A 25,863-nucleotide genomic window follows, 5' to 3' on the forward strand; every position below is an offset into this window, starting at 1 on the left:
CTCATTTGCCTCAGAGTGTATATCACCCAGCACATTTGCCTGATTAAAAACAGCTTGTGATAACTTTACAGGATGTTCAGCGGTTCAGAGATGCAAAGCTAACATTTTTAAGAGTGTGTGGAAGGTGGGACAGATATGTACAGCAAGCTGCAAGGAATTAAATGCTGGTCTGAATTTTACAAGTTGGAAACCGAGAGAAAGGAATGGGATTCTGAGAAGGTGGAGTCACATTTTATTGAAAACAGTGAAGACAATGACTTTCAGATTTTAAAAACAACTGGGGAGCATCTGTACCTTTGGCTCTTTTTCTAGTTGAAGGATCTTAGAAGCTGTGGGTCTCTTTACAAAAAAAGTTCTCACGATGTTGATTGGCATTGATGAAATATGAAAAATACTTGGTTTCCAAATTTGATTTATTTTTTTGCTCAGTTGTATGCATTAAGAAGTCCCCCGCCCCCACCCTTCCCCTTTGCAGGTCTGCAGGACTAAGCGTTGTGGCGGCACACTCATGGCAAGAATCGGAGAAGCAGGAGACAGGGAGGATAGGCTCAGGACCCAAGTCCCTCAGGTTCCCCTCAGTTGTTGGAAGTAGCATCCAAACTGAGTGTCAAAAGCCACTCCATTCCTCTGCTGTGGTGAGCCACCTCCACCCTCCATCATTACAGATTTCTCTAGACACCTCAGTGTCCCAGATTGTCTCCTATAGAGATGTGCATAAAGATCCTCCACTGACTTAGAATTGTACTAGCTTAGCAAAACATGGATGTCTATTGAAGAAACTTAAAAAGTAGAAGGAAGGGTCACCTTTGTGACCAGAGCCAACATTGCAGCTTGAACATCACTGAGCTGGAAGCCTGGGAGAGAGAAACAGGGTTAATCTTGATTAATGGTGGAACAAATTTTGGGCCTGTTGAGATTGAGAAGAGTGATTCCTTTGAGATCCTGATGGGTGAGATCAAAGCCACCTGTCTGCCAGAAAGGACACTGGACACTGGATCAAGAGAGACAGGAGACCTCCCTATTCATGTCTGACCCTACAGTACCAGCCAGGAGATCTCTCTGGGTCGGGGGTCAGGCCTGTGCCTCTGAGGTGGGAGAGCTGAGTTCAGGACATTGGTCCACCAGAGACCTCCCGGCTCCACATAGTATCAAGCAGTGAAATCTTTCCCAGAGATCCCCATCTCAACACTAAGACCCAGCTCCACTCAACGACCAGCAAGCTACAGTGCTGGACACCCTGTGCCATACAACTAGCAAGACAGGAACACAACACCAACCATGAGCACAGAGGCTGCTTAAAATCATAATAAGGTCACAGACACCCCAAAACACACCATCGGATGCGGTCCTGCCCACCAGAAAGATCCAGCTTCATCCACCAGAACACAGGCACCAGTCCCCTCCACCAGGAAGCCCACACAACCCACTGAACCAACCTTACCCACTGGGGGAAGACACCAAAAACAGCGGGAATTACGAACCTGCAGCCTATGAAAAGGAGACCCCAAACACAGTAAGTTAAGCAAAATGAGAAGACAGAGAAACACACAGCAGATGAAGGAGCAAGGCAAAAACCCATCAGACCTAACGAATGAAGAGGAAATAGGCAGTCTACCTGAAAAAGAATTCAGAATATTATAGTAACGATGATCCAAAATCTTGGAGATAGAATGGAGAAAATACAAGAAATGTTTAACAAGGACCTAGAAGAGCTAAAGAGCAAACAAACAGTGATGAACAACACAATAAATGAAATTTAAAATTCTCTAGAAGGGATCAATAGTAGAATAACTGAGACAGAAGAACGGATAAGTGACCTGGAAGATAAAATAGTGGAAATAACTACTGCAGAGCAGAATAAAGAAAAAAGAATGAAAAGAATTGAGGACAGTCTCAGAGACCTCTGGGACAACATTAAACGGACCAACATTCGAATTATACGGGTCCCAAAAGAAGAAGAGAAAAAGAAAGAGACTGAGAAAATATTTGAAGAGATTATAGTTGAAAACTTCCCTAATATGGGAAAGGAAATAGTTAATTAAGTCCAGGAAGCACAGAGAGTCCCATGCAGGATAAATCCAAGGAGAAACACACCAAGACACATATTAATCAAACTATCAAAAATTAAATACAGGGCTTCCCTGGTGGCGCAGTGGTTGAGAGTCCGCTTGCCGATGCAGGGGACACGGGTTCGTGCCCCGGTCCGGGAGGATCCCACATGCCGCGGAGCGGCTGGGCCCACGAGCCATGGCCGCTGAGCCTGCGCGTCTGGAGCCTGTGCTCCGCAACGGGGGAGGCCACAACAGTGAGAGGCCCGTGTACCGCAAAAAAAAAAAAAAAAAAAAAAAAAATTAAATACAAAGAAAAAATATTAAAAGCAGCAAGAGAAAAACAACAAATATCATACAGGGAAATCCCCATAAGGTTAACAGCTGATCTTTCAGCAGAAACTCTGCAAGCCAGAAGGGAGTGGCAGGACATATTTAAAGTGATGAAAGGGAAAAACCTACAACCAAGATTACTCTACCCAGCAAGGATCTCATTCAGATTCGACGGAGAACTTAAAACCTTTGCAGACAAGCAAAAGCTAAGAGAATTAAGCACCACCAAACCAGCTTTACAATAAGTGCTAAAGGAACTTCTCTAGGGAGAAAACACAAGAGAAGAAAAAGGCATACAGTAACAAACCCAAAGCAATTAAGAAAACGGTAATAGGAACATACATATTGATAATTACCTTAAATGTAAATGGATTAAATGCACCCACCAAAAGACACAGACTGGCTGAATGGATACAAAAACAAGACCCATATATATGCTGTCTACTAGAGACCCACTTCAGACCGAGGGACACATACAGACTGAAAGTAAGGGGATGGAAAAAGATATTCCTTGCAAGTGGAAATCAAAAGAAAGCTGGAGTAGCAATTCTCATATCAGACAAAATAGACTTTAAAATAAAGACTACTACAAGAGACAAAGAAGGACTCTACATGATGGTCAAGGGATCCATCCAGGAAGAAGATAATAACAATTGTAAATATTTATGAACCCAACATAGGAGCACCTCAATACATAAGGCAAATACTAACAGCCATAAAAGGGGAAATTGACAGTAACACAATCATAGTAGGGAACTTTAACACCCCACTTTCACCAATGGACAAATCATCCACAATAAAAATCAATAAGGAAACACAAGCTTTAAATGATACATTAAACAAGATGGACTTAATTGATATTTATAGGACATTCCATCCAAAAACAATAGAATACATATTCTTCTCAAGTGCTCATGGAACATTCTCCAGGATAGATCATATCTTGGGTCACAAGTCAAGCCTTGGTAAATTTAAGAAAACTAAAATTGTATCAAGTATCTTTTCCAACCACAACGCTATGAGACTAGATATCAATTACAGGAAAAAAACTGTAAAAAATACAAACACATGGAGGCTAAACAGTACACTACTAAGTAACCAAGAGATCACTGAAGAAATCAAACAGGAAATCAAAAAATATCTAGAAACAAATGACAAGGAAAACACGACGACCCAAAACCTATGGGATGCAGCAAAAGCACTTATAAGAGGGAAGTTTATAGCAATACAATCCTACCTCAAGAAACAAGAGAAAGCTCAAATAAACAACCTAACCATACACCTAAAGGAATTAGAGAAAGAAGAACAAAAAACCCCCAAAGTTAGCAGAAGGAAAGAAATCATAAAGATAAGATCAGAAATAAATGAAAAAGAAATGAAGGAAACGATAGCAAAGATCAATAAAGCTAAAAGTTGGTTCTTTGAGTAAATAACCAACATTGATAAACCATTAGCCATATTTATCAAGAAAAAAAGAGGGAAGACTCAAACCAATAGAACTAGAAATGAAAAAGGAGAAGTAACAACTGACACTACAGAAATACAAAGGATCATGAGAGATTACTACAAGCAACTATATGCCAATAAAATGGACAACCTGGAAGAAATGGACAAATTGTTAGAAAAGCACAACCTTCCGAGACTGAACCAGGAAGAAATAGAAAATATGAACAGACCAATCACAAGCACTGAAATTGAAACTGTGATTAAAAATCTTCTAACAAACAAAAGCCCAGGACCAGATGGCTTCACAGGCAAATTCTATAAAAAATTTAGAGAAGAGCTAACACGTATCCTTCTCAAACTCTTCCAAAGTATAGCAGAGGGAGGAACAGTCCCCAACTCATTCTATGAGACCAGCATTCCCCTGACACCAAAACCAGACAAAGATTTCACAAAGAAAGAAAACTACAGGCCAATATCACTGATGAACATAGATGCAAAAATCCTCAACAAAGGACTAGCAAACAGAATCCAACAGCATATTAAAAGGATCATACACCACAATCAAGTGGGGTTTATCCCAGGAATGCAAGGATTCTTCAATATATGCAAATCAATCAATGTGATACATCATATTAACAAATTGAAGGAGAAAAACCACATGGTTATCTCAATGGATGCAGAAAAAGCTTTCAACAAAATTCAACACCCACTTATGATAAAAACCCTCCAGAAAGTAGGCATAGAGGGAACTTAACTCAACATAATAAAGACCATATATGACAAACCCACAGCCAACATCGTTCTCAATGGTGAAAACATGAAACCATTTCCATTAAGATCAGGAGCTAGACAAGGTTGCCCACTCTCACCACTATTATTCAACATAGTTTTGGAGGTTTTAGCCACAGCAATCAGAGAAGGAAAAGAAATAAAAGGAATCCAAGTCAGAAAAGAAGCAGTAAAGCTGTCACTGTTTGCAGATGACATAATGCTATATGTAGAGAATCCTAAAGGCTCTACCAGGAAACTACTAGAGCTAATCAAGGAATTTGGTAACGTAGCAGGATACAAAATTAATGCACAGAAATCTCCTGCATTCCTGTACACTAATGATGAAACATCTGAAAGAGAAATTAAGGAAACACTGCTATTTACCACTTCAACAAAAAGAATAAAATGCCTAGGAATAAACCTACCTAAGGAGACAAAAGACTTGTATGCAGAAAACTATAAGACACTAATGAAAGCAATTAAAGATGATACAAACAGATGGAGAGATATACCATGTTCTTGGATTGGAAGAATCAACTTTATGAAAATGACTATAGTACCTAAAGCAATATACAGATTCAATGCAATCCCTGTCAAACTACCACTGGCATTTTTCACAGAACTAGAACAAACAATTTCACAATTTGTTTGGAGCCACAAAAGACCCCGAATAGCCAAAGCAATCTTGAGAAAGAAGAACGGAGCTGAAGGATTCAGGCTCCCTGACTTCAGACTATACTACAAAGCTACAATAATCAAGACAGTCTGGTACTGGGACAAAAACAGAAATATAGATCAGTGGAACAGGATAGAAAGCACAGAGATAAACCCACGGACATATGGTCACCTTATTTTTGGTAAAGGAGGCAAGAATATACAATGGAGAAAAGACAGCCTCTTCAATAAGTGGTGCTGGGAAAACTGGATAGCTACGTGTAAAAGAATGAAATTAGAACACTCCGTAATACCATACACAAAAATAAGCTCAAAATGGATTAAAGACCTAGATGTAAGGCCAGACACTATAAAACTCTTAGAGGAAAACATAGGCAGAACATTCTATGACATAAATCACAGGAAGATCCTTTCTGACACACCTCCTAAAGAAATGGAAATAAAAACAAATATCGACAAATGAGACCTAATGAAACTTAAAAGCTTTTGCACAGCAAAGGAAACCATAAACAAGACGAAAAGCCAACCCTCAGAATGGGAGAAAATATTTGCAAATGAAGCAACTGACAAAGGATTAATGTCCAAAGTTTACAAGCAGCTCATGTAGCTCAATATCAAAAAAACAAACAACTCAATCCAAAAATGGGCAGCACACCTAAATAGACATTTCTCCCAAGAAGACATACAGATTGCCAACAAACACACATGAAAGAATGCTCAACATCGCTAATCATTAGAGAAGTGCAAATCAAAACTACAGTCTCACCTCACACCAGTCAGAATGTCCATCATCAAAGAATCTATGAACAATAAATATTGGAGAGGGTGTGGAGAAAAGGGAACCCTCTTGCACTCTTGGTGGGAATGTAAATTGATACAGCCACTATGGAGAACAGTATGGAGGTCCCTTAGTAAAAATAGAACTACCATACGACCCAGCAATCCCACTACTGGGCATATACCCTGAGAAAACCATAATTCAAGAAGAGTCATGTACCACAATGTTCATTGCAGCTCTATTTACAATAGCCAGGACATGGAAGCAACCTAAGTGTCCATCCACAGATAAATGGATAAAGAAGATGTGGCACATATATACAATGGAATATTACTCAGCCATAGAAAGAAATGAAATTGAGTTCTTTGTAGTGAGGCGGATGGACCTACAGTCTGTCATACAGGGTGAAGTAAGTCAGAAAGAGAAAAACAAATACCGTATCCTAACACATATAATTGGAATCTAAAAAAAAAAAAAAAAAGGTTCTGATGAACCTAGGGGCAGGACAGGAATAAAGATGCAGACGTAGAGAATGGATTTGAGGACACGGGGAGGGGCAAGTGTAAGCTGGGACGAAGTGAGAGAGTGGCATGGACTTATATATACTACCAAATGTAAAATAGATAGCTAGTGGGAAGCAGTCACATAGCACAGGGAGATCAGCTCAGTGCTTTGTGACCCCCAGAGAGGTGGGATAGGGAGTGGGGGAGAGTGACGCAAGAGGATATGTATAGTTGATTCACTTTGTTATACAGCAGAAACTAACACACCATTGTAAAGCAGTGATACTCCAATAAAGGTGTGTAAAAAAAAAAAAAAAAGTCCCCCGTCTGCCATAGACTAATTAAGATACTAGTGACTTCGTAATGAATAGGTGAAATAAACATTTAGGAATTCTAATGAAATTAGTTAGAAGTCTTGAGTAAATATATTTCTCTAGTATAATGTGCTGGCTTTGAAGAAAATTATTTTATTTGAAGTGTTAAGTTTCTAAAGAATAACTCAAGAAAATGGTTTTGTTATCTCTTTTGAAATGTCAATGATTTTGTATTAGAAAATAAGAAAATCATGTCCTCTTTTGTTACAAATCTTTGTGATTAAATTATAATTAAATTTTTAGCCATGAAAAGAAAGATAATAGTTTGTGAATACTAGTTTATTGTACTAAGAAGATTGCAAGGGAAATGATTGGGCTACCTAAGACAAAGAAATTATTTTAAACATCTTTAACACTGTTTTCATAACAGTCATACCAAATAATTATTCTAGCAACAGATAATTGTTCTAATTCTGTGCAAACTACAAATTATACTTGATGTGGCCATTCTTGTTTATCCACATGAACCCTGGAATGATGGTGCTGAAGAGGACTCATCTAGTGACCAAAACTGTATTTGACCCTTGAAGGAATCAAGTTCCCCGAAAATGTGCATCTGAAAGTAATGCAACACTAAAAATCTATCTTGCAGTTTGAACTTATACGTTTTCATAACAGTTTATCATGTTCATTCCGTGTTCTTATCTGCATTCCAACTTCTTCTCCTGGTATTATGTTTATTTATTGAAAAAATGTTACATACAGTGGCTGCTCTATATGAGGTACCGACCCAGGCACTAGCATGGGACAAAGCCCCTGCCCCCAACGCGTTCACCTTTGAGTGGAGGTGAGACCCACACCAGTTGAACTAAGCCATAAAACAGGAGCACATGTGGACTAGTGCCACGGGAGCTATAGAGTGCTGTGGAATTTCATAGGAGGAGGGGGATCACTGGTAACCTGCATTAAATAAAAAAATGATAACAAGAATCTTTTCAGTTGCTTTGAGTTTTTAGGGAAATCCTTCAGATATCTGGGCTTCAACTTTCTTACTGATAAATGTTGAGTAAAAGCATAACCTGTACTCCATGACTGGTTTGAGGGAGATGACCATTCTAAAATGCTTGTGATCAAAGGTTTTGAAATTTGAGACATAATTCAGTTCAGGGAGAGGCCAGTTTTTGGCAAGAAAAGAACAATTATGTCTGCCAGTACTATCAGGGCCCTTTCTCCTCTGCAGAGTTTTAACATTTGTCTGAATTTGGGAGGGTGAATGCCTAAAATGAAAAATTGTTATCTTCCTTTTTATGAGCAAAAACAACTTTAGACTATTAACCGTCTGTTAGAAATGAAAGTTGGCACAGAATTTGGAATGATTATTACTAAGGGTAGACCCCCCAGTTTTGGGATGGATTTCATTTTATTTCAAGTAACATTACTGTGAATGTAAATCTCTAGCTTTCTAAGCTTGTATGCAAAATAGCAAGCTGTTAAATACAGGTTTTAGGTAGGTAGGAAAAATTAACATACAGGAAATAAATTATTATTTCACTGTATGTAGCAACTACTAAGAGGAATTCGTTGAGACTTTAGAGGGAAACAATGAACATACCTCGAAATGGAAAGTAGCCTCTGTTGGCCATTTAAAGTGAGGAAAGTTGATTTAGGTCAAAAGGAAAGGAAAATGTCCTGGGGTTGAAAGTTAAGTGTTATAAGATGCCATTAAAGGGAGGTTGTAGAATCTCCTTTTCTGGAAATGTTTAAAAACACGAGAGATCTTCATCTCTCAGAAGTGTTGAAGTTCAGTCCTGCCTTGAGGCAGGAAGATTAACTGGATTAGCCTGTGTGGTCTCTCAAGTCTTTGGAAGAGCCCTTGAATGCAGTAAATATTTCACACTCTGTTGGCTGAAACTATTGTTTCATAGCTGTTCCTTTTAACCTTGGTTGTCATAAGACCAGAGTGAATGTTTGTATAAATAACAAAACTGAATTTGGATTTGACGTTGATGATGTAAGTTGTGTGTGTACCTGAATCAGTTTTAAAAGCATCAAAGTACATGTAGTGCTGAAACTATTCAGAGCGTAATTTAGTCTTTTGATGATGTGGAAAGTCCCTTCTTTCTTGCAAGTTCTCAATGACAGTAATCATGTAATAAGTAATTACAAAGCAACTACTATGGACATTGCAGGATACAAATATGAATTAGGTATGGTTCCTGCTTTTAAGGATCTTTGTCTACCAGGGGAGATAAAACATATGCACACATCATATACATGATAAGTGAAAAATAAAATAATCAGGATAGGAGTCACACCAAAAAAAGGATTAAACAGTGTTGTGAGAGTTCAGAGAAGAGAAAGCAAATCCCTTTTGGTTTAACCAAGGAATACTTCCTGGAAGAAAAATGTATTGAACTGGGCCTTAAGGAGTATGAAGCATTCTGAAGGGTGGAAATAAAGAAAATGACAGAGGTGGAATTGTACTTAGCAACTCCAAGGTACGGAAAGTTCAGCTGAAGCTTAAGGAAGTTGGGGGACATAGGCTGGAAGGGTCTCATATGGCCAGTCTCAAGTGCCAGGTCAAAGTGCTTGGGTTCTGATTGCTCAGTGCTTACGATCCCTTGGCAATGATTAAGCATTAAAGGGTCTCTGTCCCTTTAGGATTGTAATTTACCATTAGAGTTGCAAGCGGGGGAAGGCTGTAACAAGGAGCCTGTGAAAGTCACTTCTGAGTCACCTGAGCCAGTTTGCTTGAGGAGTATGCTGAGAAACACTAGTTTCAAGGCATGTTAATAGGTGTTACTCTCCTCACCAAAAGTAATTGAGAAATAAAAAAGTTACAAAGGGCTTCCCTGGTGGCGCAGTGGTTGAGAGTCCGCCTGCTGATGCAGGGGACGCGGGTTTGTGCCCCGGCCCGGGAAGATCCCACATGCCGCAGAGCGGCTGGGCCCGTGAGCTGTGGCCGCTGAGCCTGCGCGTCCGGAGCCAGTGCTCCGCAACGGGAGAGGCCACAACAGTGAGAGGCCCACGTACCGCAAAAAAAAAAGTTACACAACTAAATGGGTTTATTTGCTGGAGGACTTTTCAGAGACTTTAATATTGAGAATTGCATAGAAAATCTTAAGCAGGGTAAAATATCTACCATTTCCGGATGATGTAATCTTTATTTCATGGACTGTCTCATGAAACTGCTGTTCCTTGGTGCGCACTTTGGGGAACGTTGCCTGACGCATTTGCTAATGATGGCTGGAACATGAGTGGTGGTCATATGCCTGGAAAACATTGATTAGATGTGTGTCCTTATGGAGGCAGCATCAGCCATTCCTAGTACATAGCAGGCATTCAGTAACTACTGCAGAAAACTAAAACATGCAAGAGTGAATTATTGATTTTTTTTTCCAAATCTTATTCAATTTTTTTTTTTTTTTTTGTGGTACGCAGGCCTCTCACTGTTGTGGCCTCTCCCACTGCGGAGCACAGGCTCCGGACACGCAGGCTCAGTGGCCATGGCTCACGGGCCCAGCCGCTCCACGGCATGTGGGATCTTCCTGAACCGGGGCACGAACCCATGCTCCCTGCATTGGCAGGCGGATTCTCAACCACTGCGCCACCAGGGAAGCCCCCGAATTATTGATTTATTAACAATACTTGGCCCAAGACTGGGAGTCCAAGATTTACGGGAACGTGGGGAGTTTTGACAAAGTTGTGGCTATGCTAGATAATGGTAGCATCATGGAAAGTTAGAAGGAACTGGTTTAAATGAAAGTTGATCACTTTAGTGTTTCTTGTGAAGCCACGGAAGGTCTGGCTGGAGAGTTTCAGCAGACGCTGGAACCATAGACTTGGGAGAGAAGCCATTATTCTTTCTCACTAAATGTATCATTTAAAAAATTTTGGCTAAGATATCTCCTTGTTTGAATTATGGATAAGTAGCATTTTCTATATGCAACTTAGTCTAATATAAGAAAATAACCATCAATTTAGTCTGAAAGAAGCTTCAGGGTTAATAAAGCATCAAACCTATGGTGTTTTTTCGCTTTTTTGTTTTTTTTTTAATAAGACAGTAGCAGGCACCCTCATCTTCATCAGTGAATTTTTTTCAGTCTGATTTACTCATGGAAGTTAATTAATTTTTAAGTTTAATGTTTTGTTCTTTCATTCAGGTATTTGCGTTTGATTATTGCTTTTGGTCCATGGATGAATCTAACACTACAAAATATGCTGGTAAGTTGGCTCTCTCTCTGCACTTGGCGGTTAGGCCTCTGGCCTCTTCTTCCGTTATGTCTGTTTTCTTTAATTATTCTGGAGCTCTGTTTTTCCCATAAAATTCGCACTCATTCTTTCCAATTCTGGCACGTGGGCTTTGAAGTCAGTAAGATTTGGTTTTAGGATCTGGTTCAGCCATTTACTTGCTGAGAAGCCTCGGACAGGGTTTTTTCCCAAACTCATTAAGCTTCAGGTTCTTTACCTGTAAAGGGGGTATGAAATGTCCTCAGAGGTGTTCCAAGGATTAGAGATAACGAGGAACCACCTCAGGCCGTCAGTGGAAGCTGTTGTGGTTCTTACTCGAAGAGGAGGTTTAATGTGCTGTGCCTTCCCTTGCCTCTAACTTTCAGGGTAGGCACTGCTCCGCTTAAGCAAGCAAAGCGCAGATGCTGTTGGTTTCCAGGGCCCCCTCGCATCCTGAGTGTTGTAAAGTAGTCAGTGGTGATATGAACTAAAACTGTACATTCTTCGGGGAAGCATTGCCTCAAGGCCCCACATTTTGCTATTGTTCCTTCCTTGAGGCATTTTATCCCTACTCGATTAAATACAGAAGACTGCTAATTTTATTTGTGATCACAGGTGAATCTTCACCTTTCCTAGGAGTTAAAATTACTTTAGCTCAAGAGGGAAGCATTTGTTTTGGTGGAGGAAGTCTTTGTTCCTTCCCTTCTGACTGTGACCCCTTTTTCTTAGATATATAGTCTTAATGAGCGTTTTCTTCTTATTTCTACTTATAAGAATGTCAGCTGAATGACTTTCCCATTTACGAAAGAAAGAAAGAGAGAAAGAAGTATTGAAAGAAAGAGAAAGGAAGGAAGGAAGGAAGAAAAACAGTGAGGGGGTGATGGAGAGGATGTAGATCTTAAAAGATTAGAGGGTAAAAGAAATTACTTGCTTATAGGAAATTTTGTTTATTGATAGCCTTTTCCTTGCTGCATAAAGCAAATCTGTTGAGAAATTATTTGATGTATAATTTTTTCAAAAGTTAATGGCTGGAGCTAGGAAAATTCCTTCCATTGCTCACATTGGGTAAATTAGCCTTTCTTTCCAAACATCATTCCTGCAACTTCAGCAATGTATTTTATTAATGTGAGTAAATAGTTCTTCATATTGGTTGTAATTAATTTGTCTTTTTATCAGTCCTTTGGGAGTCTATATAATAAATTCTACAGAGTCTAGGAGAGTCGGCCTTGACTGTTAGCACAGTATAATTTTGTGCTGGGTGTGTGCTTTTGGATTTAAATAAACAAAAGTAAAACACTTCATACTGTGACAGAACCAGATGAGGACAAATGCTATGGCTATACAAAGTCCAATCTCTCACTCTGTTCTGTTGATATTCAGGATATAGTCAGATATAGCTCCCTGTATTAGAACTCTTACGCAATTGTCAAATACTTCAGAGGACTCCTCATCCCTTATAGATAAAAATCTGTACTCTTTGGATGACATTTAAGATCCTTTATTTTATAACCCCATCTACCTTCCCCACCCTCTGCTCCCTGACTCCCCACCACCCCTTCTATGCTCCAGCCCAGTGTTTCTTCTTATTTAACCGAGGAAGCCAGAAAGTCTCAGAATAGTTCCTTAAGTATTCATGAAACTTCTACTATGTGTGCAGCCTAGGAAGCCCTTGAGAAATTATAACCTAAGTTGGAAAGCAGAAGGATGCATGACAAACAACAGTAAACATTTTGAGATAGTATTTAAGCTCTAAATTTTACAGGTTTTAAGTACTATAGAAAACCCAAGGAGAGGCAAAACGTGGAAAGACTGAAGTTGCCTGGGAAGTCCCATCATAGAGGAGATGGGAATGAAACTGGACATAAAAGTTTAGCATAGATTTAGCCACGGGGCAGTATGGAGGGCATCCAGACGAGAGGAAGCAATACAGTGTCAAGGAAAGCACACGGACTCTGAACTCCACCCTGGGTTTAAGTCTCAGGAAGCTTGCTTTGGTTCTCTTAGACAATTTAATCTCTCTGAGTTACAATTTCTTTTCTGTAAAATGGGAAACATGGCAGTGATAATACTTATCTTACATGTTGTTATAAAGGTTCAGTAGGTAACTTAATGAGCTGACCAGTGGAAGGTGCCCATAAATGATACTTCGTTTGGCTTTTCTGTAAGTGAGGATGCAGAAGTGGGAGTGAGCATGGTGTATATAACACTGGTCTGAGCAAAAGATGCATTTTGGGGGGGAATCAGTGGGAGACCTACTTGTACATGTTAAGTGAGGCCAGATAGTAAGAAAGTTTAAAAGCTAGACTAAGAAATGTAGATGATATGGTGAAAAATAGGGGAGGGGCTATTGGAGTAATGGGGTTAAAATAATGCTTCAGGAAGATTGTTTTCTCTTTCTTTTCCGTATCTCTACAATCACATCCTCCATTACTGCCCATAGAGACCATTCTAGCTTTCTGCAGCGTATCACTCATACCTCTGAATGTAGGACAAACTTTTTTTTTATTACTAGAGATAATTTTATTAAGTACAGATGATAAAATTAAAATGTGAAACTCAAGATTTCTGTAGCTCTTCATTACAAATAGTATGTGCCGAAGTATTTTAAAAGATAAAATGATTTTTAAACATTTTGATAGCTTAAACGTTACTCAATTTTAGCTTGCATGATCACATCTAATACCATGTTTCTGGTATTAATCCTGAAATAGGATTCTTTTGGTCGATGGAGCAGAGTCTATTTACAAAATGTGAGGAGACAGTTTCTTACTCTTTAGGTATCCCCATTATTGTGCAAATTCTGTGACCACCTCAGCAAAAAGTAAAATTCTTGCTTACTATTCTTTCAGGGTTTTTTGCACTCATTGTAAATAATTTGCCTAGTGAATATATTACTAGTAGATTAATTGATTGGTTTCTATACTAATATGATTTCCTTTCCCTTTTTTTAAATTTAATTTTTATTTTATATTGGAGTATAGTTTGATTTCCCTTCTCTTTAATTAAAAAAAAAGCAATTGCTTCTTAATTGTGAATAGGAACATTAAGATAGAAGCATTCATTCTCTGATGGGACATACAAGAAACGGAGAAGGGGAAGCACATAGTTCCTGAAACTGACCTATTTGTCAGACTCCATGAATAATGGCATCGTTGATACTGAATCACAGCTCTTGAGGCAGCTCTCAAAACTTGGGGGGCAGAGAGGAGGAGGGAGAGGGGAGAGAGACAGATGAGTGCATGGATTGAAAGAGCAAAGAGAGGCTGTCAGTTTCATGGGGTGTGTCAAATGTTAAATTCTCAATTATGTTTTATGTTACTCTACTCATTAAAAGCTATAGCAAGCAAGAGCTTCCACTCTCAGACTGATTTAGAAACCCATAATTCTATAGTAGATATAATGGCACTGCATTGGGTTGGGTGGAGTGGTGGAAGCATGTGGGCTTTTAAATCGAACTGCCTGGGTTCCAGTCCTGCCTCCCCCGCCTTTTATCTATGTAAGGTCGGGTGAGTTTTGTTTCCTTTTAGGTTAAATAAGGCTGATAATAGTTCTGATCTCATAGGGTTGATTTGAGGACTAAATGACCTGTTCATGTAAAGTACTTAAACCACAGGAAATGCTCGCTTAATATTTATCATGGGGCTTCCCTGGTGGCGCAGTGGTTAAGAATCCGCCTGCCAATGCAGGGGACATGGGTTCAAGCCCTGGTCAAGGAAGATCCCACATGCTGCGGAGCAACTAAGCCCCTGTGCCACAACTACTGAGCCTACGCTCTAGAGCCCGGGAGCCACAACTACTGAGCCCGTGTGCCACAGCTGCTGAGCCTGCACTCTAGAGCCTGTGCTCCACAGCAAGAGAAGCCACTGCAATGAGAAGCCCGCGCCCCGCAGCAAAGAGTAGCCCCTGCTCGCCGCAACTAGAAAAAGCCCACGTGCAGCAACGAAGACCCAATGCAGCCAAAAATAAATAAATAACTAAATTTAAGAAATATTTATCATCATCTTTATCACTGTCACGTTGTAGCAGTAGTAAGGATAGTAGCATCAGTCCTTTGGAGAGAAAATGCATTGTGTGTGCTGGTATTTATGAGACCTGGTTTTGCCACAAACTGCTAAACTTTGGGGATGTCTGTTTCTTCATCTGTGGAAGGAGGATATATAGCCTAGAATGATCTCAGATCTCTTCCAGCTCTCAGATTAAACATGAATCAGACGTTTTATGCTGGCCACACAGCTGTTGCAGTGGACTTTTCAGAGTCAAATCAAAGGCTTGTTTGTTAAGCCATTTGAATTGCATTGAATCATGCTTTGAGACATTTCACAACTTAAATATATTATCTCTTATTACCACCTTTTGGTTAGCGAGTCTGCGCATGATTCTGAATCTTTAAGCAAAAACCCTTGTGCCAGGGCTAAGAAAAAGCAGAAGTAACCTGCAGAATTAGGCACCCACAGCATGGGATTTCTACGTAAATCCGTTTCCTCTCCCCAAGCCCATATATACATACACATAAACATAGATCAGGGGCTTCCCTGGTGGCGCGGTGGTTGAGAGTCTGCCTGCCGATGCTGGGGACACGGGTTCGTGCCCCGGTCCGGGAAGATCCCACATGCCGCGGAGCGGCTGGGCCCGTGAGCCATGGCCGCTGAGCCTGCGCATCCGGAGCCTGTGCTCTGCAACGGGAGAGGCCACAACAGTGAGAGGCCTGCAAAAAAACAAACAAACAAAAACCATAGATCAACATTTAGGATTATAATGTTATTATAGTGAATACTGATAAACTTGAGAGCATCATAACAGATAATAGGCCTTTTTAAATGTTTAAATCACTACTAATTTCATTTAAGGGCTTCTCGATAATAAATCAGTACATTTTTTATCACTGTCTAAAATGTGTCCTGCTGGTTAAATAACAATGACTTCCAGTAACCTTGGTTTTGCTTTTCTTCCTAGCAGGAGAATATTTTTCATAAACCTGTTTTTCTATAAATCTTCATACCAAAAATAAAAATCAGTCTAGTGGTGGCATATCTGGGTATCTACATGGACAAGAACATTTCCTGACCTGAGAGATTCTAAACTGTTGACTTACAAATTATATGACAGTTCTCACCATATGGTATGTCGCTCAGATTTGCTGAAACCTGTGTTTTCAGGCATTGTAATACCCTGCAATTCAGGAGAAACGTTCTACGTCTGATTCTTGTTCTGCTAACGTTGCTTTGTACCCCGAAGGAACAGCTGAGTGCCTCCTAGCTATGGCTATTGCAGTGGGGAGAATAGCCATGTTTGATTCTGTTCCTATGATGGGAGCGTTTATGGGCTCAGAGGTAGAAATGATTTCTGTTTTATATTGTTTAACTGTGCATCAAAATTTACATTCTAAAAGTTGACAGTAGCCAAAATAGAACCAGTTTTTTAAGCAGACTTCCAAAATATTTGTTAGAGCATATTGTATTGATTCATTATTTTACTATTCAAGTGTATATAAAGACCTCAGCAAGTGTCTTGTATAGAATAAGTACTCAGTAATTGTTAGCTGTTAAGTTTATCAAAACTGTGGAAGTTTTCCCTGTGGTTATGAGAAGCAGTAGTAGTTGACTATGTGAAAAGTTTGTTAGAGATTCACTGTAAATGGTGCATGCCATCTTAAAAGACATTTATGAAACACTGACTGCAGAATCCTTCTGGATTTTTTTTTCTCTTTTACAGTCTTACAAATTCTTACCCATACCTAATCTGACAGTTCTTTTAGGGGCTCACCTTTATCAAGTTGTTCCTAAGTAACCAAACTAGTTTTCTTAGAACCAGCAGCTCTCTTTTTGCATTTGTTAATTATGTAATTACAGAGAAGTGTAACTGACACAAACCAGTTCAGGAGCAAACACAACTGACCCTTTGTGAGAACATAACTCAGCTGGTGGGAGTCCAGAGAGTTGTCTACCAGTTGGGTGATTTAGTGTGCAGTAAGCATGCATCAGTGTATTTTACAGATGGAAGAGAGAATGTGAATTGAGAGAATCGGGTAAGTGAAGGTCAGTTAAGAAAAATTTCTCTGAGATAAAGTAAGCTAGGCTGACACTGTTAAATTTTTTACAAGAGTCTGTGTGTATGCTTCTCTTTCTTCTCATCTCTACTCCCACATTTTTTAATCCCACCCAATGCTGCCTTCTTCCACTTGCCTTTCTTTGTCGACATCTATTCCTTAGAGTATTTCTTGGCGCCCAGAGACATCACTTAACTTAGTTAAGTGTGTTTAGAGGGGTGGATAATAATAACGACAATAGACAATAGAGTTCTGAGCACTAGTTTCCCAGCACTGTGCTCACCCCTTTATCTGCAGCAGGTCATTTAATTGTCAAAACACCGAATCAGGAGAAACTGATATTGCCCCCGTTTTACAGATGAGGAAACTGAGGTTCAGAGAGGCCCTGCTGCTTGTAAGAGAGCTGAAAGCAGTGGTAAATGTGGATTTGGGTCAATGACAGTTATGTGTGAAGATTTTATGGATTCTACTGCAATCCCAGGCTCTCCTCTCTTCTCTCTCATCCCAACAAGAGGCTGTGCCTAGGGAATCATGTTATTGGAGTACTCTGGCTTGGAACCTAGCCAGGAATAATACTATTAACATTCTCCCTCCTGTCAGAAGTTCTCCAGAGTCCTGAATGCCTGTGTTTGGTTTGGGCTTTGTTCTCACCTCCCCTCAAGTGCTGTCAATCTTGTGCACCCCACAGTCCAGAAGAGATATTGAGTCAGGTCTGCCTCTGTGTCACAGGGACACAGTGGCAAACACTGTCGAGCAGGTAGAGGTGAAGAACAGCTCCTTTTTCAGCAGTTGTTATATGTGAAAGTACCCTCCTGAATCACTCCAAAATGCATTCTCTGTGAGACAGTCCTCACAGCTCTTTCATCCGGGGCCCCGACGCCTGACCCCTCCTCTGTGACTCAGCCACTTTATACGGCAACAAAGAAAGGAGCTGAGGTTCACTGCCAGCTCATGACTGGCCCCAGCCCTGTCAGGGGGTGGAAACACCCATCTGGGCGAGTCACCCAGGCCGTGCTGCAAGGAAAGCTCCTGAGGACTGCAGTACTGATAGCTCCCAGATGCCACTGTGGAAAATGGCCCTGTGTCTACCTTTACCCTCCAGGCCCAGGTTCTCAGGGTCGTTTTACCAAGCCCCTTAATGGCAATCTTCTACAGTTTATTAAAACTTAAATCTCCTATCATCAAGTCAAGCCTTTAAAGCCCTAGTTTCTTTATCTAAGCTCTGTAGTTTTTGGTCATTTAACTTAAACCAGGTTTAAAGTCACCACATGTGACAGTTTCTGAGAGTTGCACTGTTTGAGGGAGAGATTACCTGAAACCTCATCCAGGTTCGGCATTCCTCACCCCTTCGGGTATGTGTGAGGTGCCTGACTGGCCTTGCACTGTCTAGGTGCTCGGATTTAGAGCTGGGCCACCTGCCAAGTCCAGACTCATCACAGTCGCTAGTGCTGTCAGCCTGGTTAGGAGTGGAAAAACACCCTCACAGACGCACATGCCCAGGAACTCCAGATCATAAATATTGAGCTTAACCTTTTTTTTTTTCACTATTAACTCCAGTGAAAAAAGAGATGGGGAAAAGAAGGAAAACTGGGGATTCTGTTTAAAATGATAGAATCGTGTTAAAATCCCGGCTGCTCTTCCACGCCACTACCTTAGAAATATTCTGTGTACATGTCACGTCCAGCCTTGTATCTCCATATTTAGTGCTTTGGTCAGCCATGATCTATGTGAGACTGCCTTGGTTCATGCAGATTGTGAATAAAACAAGGTTATGCCCTCTTATTTTGTTCTCCCATTTCCTAGAGCATAGCCCACTGTGATGTTTCACCCTGTTCCTCGTAAGCAGTCAAGTGTCAGCATATGCATGATATGCACTTTCCCTCCCATCCCTAGTTTCTCTTCTGTGCTTTGCTATCAGAGCCCTGCTGCAGCGAGAGAATTACCTTGGTTACTGAACTCCCAGTGCACACGCCTGGTAGCTTTGAGGCCATTGCTGCTCTTCCCAGGAGGGACAGGTTACGCACAAGTGTGGAGACTCAGGGTGTTAGCTTTTCAGAGAGCTGTGTATCATGTGTGACTCAGGGTTGGGCAGGTCAGGTCTGTGACTTTGCTTGCAGAAATTCCATACAGGAACCTTCTCTACTGTTCTGACATTGTGTTGTGGTTGCTTTGGGCATGCCTGCATTTTAAGACTTGTCTACACAGCTATAGGAGTCTAATCATAAACCCCACAGAGGAAACTGGCATCTTGGTCATGGTTATGAACAAGTGAGACGCTTTGGATTCCCCGTGCCAGGCACGTGGAGCTGACTTCTGTAGAGTGGCCATCTCCCCTCTGGCAGGGGTCCTGCGGAAAAGTCACAGGCTCTTGGGTTGGACTGTGTTGTGCCTTTGTGTGGTTTGTCTGGGATAGAAACAGGTTCGCATAGGTCCTCTTGCTTCCCTCAGGACTTCTGAACTTGCCCTTCCGTTTCCCTTCTGGGCTGTACGTATTTCCCTAGACAAGTGGCACTTCGTCCCATTTGAGTGTGAACTGGAGTCGGGAAACATTTAGGGTAGGGATAGTGCATCTTTTATGGATTCCCTGATTCCCACTCTCCAGCATAAATAGCTCTGTGTGTGTGTGTGTGTGTGTGTGTGAACTAAGCTTCTAAAAGCAGTTGACAAATTGCTTTTTTTCTATGCCGAAAAAAGGGACTGCTGTGTTTAAAAAATAAAAAGGAACAAAGTAAAAAGAAACAAATAAACAAAAACACCTTCAGTCTTTTGGATAAACCAGACTCTCCTTAATAGACTGTATAAGGGTCTTTGATGGTTAATATTTTCTGTCCATCACAGAGTGAAGTGTAGCCACTGTTCATGTTTCATGGAAAACTGGTTATGCTGAGGAGGACAGAAGACCGTATAGAGTCTACAGGGCATTTTTAGGCTTTGGTTGACAGTCTTCACTTTTTTCAAATAATCATTTGTTTTACCAGTGGTGGCTGAAAGTCAGCAAACCAAAGAATTGATTAAGTATAACCTCAGCCAGGGATTCATAGAGCTACAAAGGCACCAGAATAAAAAAATAAGGGGAGCTCTATAGAGTCTGTTTGCATTCAGTTTTATTGATATGATTTATTTAGTTGTTTTTTTCCCTCTACCTTTCTGAGATATCTTAATGTTATAAAAAAATGGTAAATATTTTTCCTCCGCTGGACAACATGGGTTGGCGTATTCTGGCCCAGATAATAATTAATGATACTGTTCCTTCTTCCTCTCCTCATCATGACCCCCCCTACACATACACACACATTCACACACCCCCTTCTTTCTGTCACGTGTGGGTATACCACCATTACATTTCGTCAGTGGAATTTTAAAGGTGGGACCACTAGAGGTGCTAGAGAAATAGCAATAAATGATTCCTTTAATTTTTTTTTTCTAAGAGTAAGTATCTTTTATCTTTAAAATTGGATCGCCTCACAGAATTGTTGCAAAGATAGAGGAACTATTGAAGGAAAAATAATTAGATGATTACCTCCTTTTCTGCACCAAAATTAATTATAGTTGATTAAAGATTTAAGAGATGGTATTAATTATGGATATTAGCTAAAATATATTCTAGACTTTTAATGGCCACGCACTATGGCAAGTGCTTTACTGTACTGCCTTATCTAATCATACCAGCAACCCAGTAAGAGAGCAACTATTATTCCTGTTTTACTAGTGAAGGAGATCTTGCCCAAGATTACATAGCTGATAAGTAGAATTCAGATTTGGATATAAAACTGGAAAAACCAAAAACAAAACTAGAAGAAAATATGGGTGAATAACTATGTAATTTGGGGTAATAATAATCCAGAATGATTTTGGAAGCATAACATACACCATATAGATGAAAATCATAAAGGAAAAGATGAGAGATTTGAATATGAAAGACCAAAAGCTTTTGTATGACAAAGAACAACATAAGACTGAAAGGTAAATGACAGATTGGGGAAAAATATGTACAATATATAATAGACCAAAGGTTAATATCCTTAATATATGATGGATATTTTAAAATTAATACTTAATCAATTACTAAACCAATTGATTTATAAAAATAAACGTAGCACCCAAATAGTCAGTTTACTGAAGAGTAAATACAAATGGACAATAACCTAAGGAAAGGAAAATTTAAATTTAACAAAACAAAAGGCTTTTTTTTTTTTTTTCTGTTAGTCAAAGCCAGGAAGAATGATAATAGCCAGTGTTGTTGAAGGTGTAGAAAAAAGATTCATGCATTGCTAGGAGAGTTAGTGATTTGATTTTTTTTGGAGTTTTGCCTAGTAAAGTTAATAGAAAAGTGTACAAAGATAAATGTGTAAGAATAAATATTGCAGAAAAAAAAAAGGAAATAATCTAAGTATCTATAATAGGTTGTATCAGTTAATAAATTGCATGTTAAGTATACAGTGGAAATTAAGCAGAGCTATTAAAAATGTTAATGATGAATCTTTGTAGAGGTGGGAAAGTATTCATTATTTCTTAAAAGATAATAAATTTCCCTTGAGACATGAAGTCGTAGACAAAATGGATTCCATTCTCTCTAGAATCCAGTCTTGCTTAGATTTGTAAAAATACATGAACTTTACAATATAATTCTTTGTATTTTCCCTTTTATAAATTGTGTTTTGGGATAGCTATTTAAGGATGGAAAGGAGAAAAATTCTTTCCAGAAACACAGTATAATTGTCTTCTACTTTTTCATATTCCATTTTGTGTTTCCCAGAATGTTTTCCTTTCCTAGTTATAACTAAAACTTTATTAAATACAGTAAATCTCAATTATATTCTGTCTGTCAAATGTAACCGTAAATATCTAACTAAAAGAAGTTGACTTTTTGGAAAGCATATTTGTACATTTAGTGGAAATCAAAGAGACTGGTTTATTTTTTTCAGTCATATATATTTTGTTTCAATGTCTAGGAGGTAACTATGGATGTCAGTAAAAGTGTAATCTGTAATTTTTATCAAAGTTATTCGATTAGTTGTTACATATTATGTTGACACGTCTGTTCACACCCCAGGGCCTTATTTAACAAAGACTACTGTAATCTTGAGGGGCTCATTAGAATTTCAAAAACAGCCATACTTTATCCAAAGTGTAAACCCTCCAATTAACTTTTTAAGTTCAACCAACAATATTTTGATGCCTCCGTCATCACTAATGAGGAAAGGGACGCCCAATTAAATACACATTAGTCTAAAAACAGTAGTGTCACCAGAGCAATTCAGTAAATAAGAGTGTGTACTGTGTGCCAGGTACTCTGCTAAGATGCAACAGCTCCTGTTTTCAGAGGAGTTCACAATTCAGTGGTAGAGACAGACATGGGAAAAAAAAAAAAATACTGCAGTGTGTTGAGTTCTGGGAGTTTGTTTTAAAATAAAAAGACATACCACGGAGACCAGAGGTGGGAATAACTGATTCCCAGTGTCATGAAGCCTGAATCACCGATTATGGATGGGCCTCAGTCCATCTGGGAGTCAACACCCACAGGCCCTGCCACTCGCTGGTGGCCCCATCTTGGGCAAATGACTTACTCTTTCAGAGTGCTGCCCTCACCACCACCACCCCCATCTCCTTATTGATCACAGTCCATATCAAGGCATTGCAAGGATTCAGCAGTATAGAATACGGAAAGTGCACTGCAAACGGGGCAGTTGCCAAAAATTTACTTTTTTTCTTCTTAGCAGCATAAATAATAAAAGTATACAAGTTAAATAGGTTAATTCGTATCCTATTTAGTATCTGCAGTAATTTGGAAACAGGCCAAGCTGAAATTCATTCTTGTATTTTTTTATATCCTGGAGCATTCTTTGATCATTTTTTGTTTTTAGTGCAATTTTAGTATACACACCCTGGCTGGTGGTGGTGTTGGTTTTTTCACCTGACACATCATAAACCTATTTCACGTAGCTCTGTAGCATTCATTCTTGTTTTTTTCAGTTAAGGATCTTTGGTTTTAAAAGATGATTCCTACCAAGGAAAAAGAAGACTTGTGATTTGCCCTTGCAAAAACACTGAGAAAATAATTCCTCATAATTCCAGCCTACTCAGCATCAGAAGCAGAAACCAGAAAGTAATCCATTTCACTACCTGATAAAAGAACAGATATAAATCCTTGATTGGTTAATGACTTCAGGCTCTGTGAAGCCAGGGTGAAAAGCTCTTTGACCACAGTGCTTCTCTGCAGTTGAGTCCTTTCATCAACTCAAGCTCTTGCTTTTTTCCAAGTTACTAAATATGAATCAAAATCATGAATTACAGTCAGGATGTTGGACCTAGCCAAGTCTTAAAGCATCTTGTCCCCATCCTCACCCTACTCCCTTTATGGGGGCTGGTTAACCAGTGTGGAAGATCAAACGAGATTGCTCCATTCATCTGTTTGTGCCAAGAAAGTGGTGTTTTTTCAATGCCTTTGATGGCACTTGGGTCCTGGCTGAGGACCACCATCAATTCTCACAAGCCTGAGCACAGGCTGTGTTTAATTCCCCATCTTCTGCACTACAGGGCTTAGGTCCAGATTTAAGCCTGTGTTTTGGCATAGGCCTTGGGAATACACGTGGAATAAGGAAGGTCCTTTGAGAAAACACGTGAGAAGAGAATATCGATGTGTATCAAAGATCAGCAACAGGATGGGTCAGATATTTTCTTAGCACAAGACTCTATCATACTTAACTATAACATAAAAGCATCTTTTTATTGGACTATAGTTGATTTACAATGTTGTATTAGTTTCAGGTATACAGCAAAGTGATTCCATTATACATATACATATATCTGTTCTTTTTCAGATTCCTTTCCCATATAGGTTACTACAGAGTATTGAGTAGAGTTCCCTGTGCTATACAACAGGTTCTATTAGTTATCTATTTTATATATTGTAGTGTGTATGTGTCAGTTCCAATCTCCCTATTTATCCCTCACCCCCCTTTATTCCCTGGTAACCCCCTTTATCCCCTGGTAACCATAAGTTCGTTTTCTACATCTGTGACTCTACTTCTGTTTTGTAAATAAGTTCATTTATACCTTTTTTAGATTCCACATATAAGTGATAATCAGGATATTTGTCTTTCTGCATCTGACTTACTTCACTCAGTATGACAATCTCTAGGTCCATCCATGTTGCTGCAAGTGGCATTATTTTTTTCTTTTTTATGGCTGAGTAATATTCCATTGTATATATGAACCACATCTCCTTTATCCATTCTTCTGTCGATCGACACTTAGGTTGCTTCCATGTCCCGGCTATTGCAAATAGTGCTGTAGTGAACATTGTGATGCATCTTTTCAAATTATGGTTTCTCTGGGTATATGCCCAGGAGTGGGATTGCTGGGTCATATGGTAGTTCTGTTTTTAGTTTTTTTGAGGAACCTCCGTACTGTTCTCCGCAGTGGCTGTACCAATTTACATTCCCACCACATAAAAGCATTTTTGAAAGTGTGTCTTCAGTGGATAAGAATTTTGACAATACTTTATTATCCTCCGAGTTTATGTGTGTGTGCACATACACACACATCTTTAGGTAGTCTTCACAACAAACCGTATTTTTAGGAAGCCTCTTACTGTTATACCCTTTTAAAAAAATCCACGTATTTCACTAACATGTTTTAAATGCCTCTTCGGTAGAAGTCCATAGTTGAGAAATAATGTTATATAAATTTGGTATATTTTCTTCTGATCCAGTTTTTTCTTTTTTTTACTTTAACACATGTAGATATTACACATACTATTTGACATAAATTTTTACATTATATGTACAGTCTGAACATGACTTTTTTTTAAAACTCAACAATGTTTCTGAATTCTACATTGTTTACACACATAGATTTGTTTTGCTTGTTTTTTTAAACATGGTGTGTAATATTCCATCATATAAAATACATTTTACTTATCTACTCCCTTACTAATGGGCATTTAACTTGATTCCAGCTTTCAGTATTATAAATAATGCTGCCATGAACATCCTTTTACAGGGGTCTCTTGTGGGAGTGAGTCTCTAGGGCAGATGCCTCACAGTGGGTCAGAGAGCCTGGGCATATTCCTTTTTCTTGGTGCTGTGAGGTTTTCCTTGGAATGGCTGCATTTGTTTATTCTCCCACCAGCAGTTTATGAAAATACCTATTTCTTCAATCCAGCTATATTTGATACTGTCAAGGTTTTTGTTTTTTTTTTTTTGCCAGCCTAATGATTGGAAATATTATTTCTTTTTCTTTTAAATTAAATTGATTGATTAATTTATTTTTGGCTGTGTTGGGTCCTCGTTGCTGAGCCTGGGCTTTCTTTTCAGTTGCGGCGAGCAGGGGCTACTCTTTGTTGCAGTACACAGGCCTCTCATTGCGGTGGCTTCTCTTGCGGAGCACAGGCTCTAGGTGCACGGGCTTCAGTAGTTGTGGCACATGGACTCAGTAGTTGTGGCTCGTGGGCTCTAGAGTGCGGGCTCAGTAGTTGTGGTGCACGGGCTTAGTTGCTCTGCAGCATGTGGGATCTTCCCGGACCAGGGCTCGAACCCTTGTCTCCTGCATTGGCAGGCAGATTCTTAACCACTGCGCCACCAGGGAAGCCCGGAAATATTATTACTTGTTTCATGTTTACACTTTTAAGAGTCCCATTCTGCAACCATGATATGTCATAATATAACAAGAGACTGCTAAAATCAGATGCATCAAAGAAAAACATATACCCAAAAGC

At 39.5% G+C, this 25,863-nt stretch overlaps 1 protein-coding gene across 1 annotated transcript in view; it reads left to right on the forward strand.

The window, feature by feature from the left end:
- KIF13A (kinesin family member 13A) overlaps positions 1–25,863 on the forward strand; it is a 218,578-nt gene that overhangs the window by 105,858 nt on the left and 86,857 nt on the right. The window contains 1 exon segment of the mRNA XM_032648491.1: positions 11,032–11,092. Within this exon segment, the coding sequence (XP_032504382.1) occupies positions 11,032–11,092 (61 nt within the window).

Source organism: Phocoena sinus, chromosome 11, assembly GCF_008692025.1.
Source record: "Phocoena sinus isolate mPhoSin1 chromosome 11, mPhoSin1.pri, whole genome shotgun sequence".
Taxonomy (NCBI): Eukaryota; Metazoa; Chordata; class Mammalia; order Artiodactyla; family Phocoenidae; genus Phocoena; species Phocoena sinus.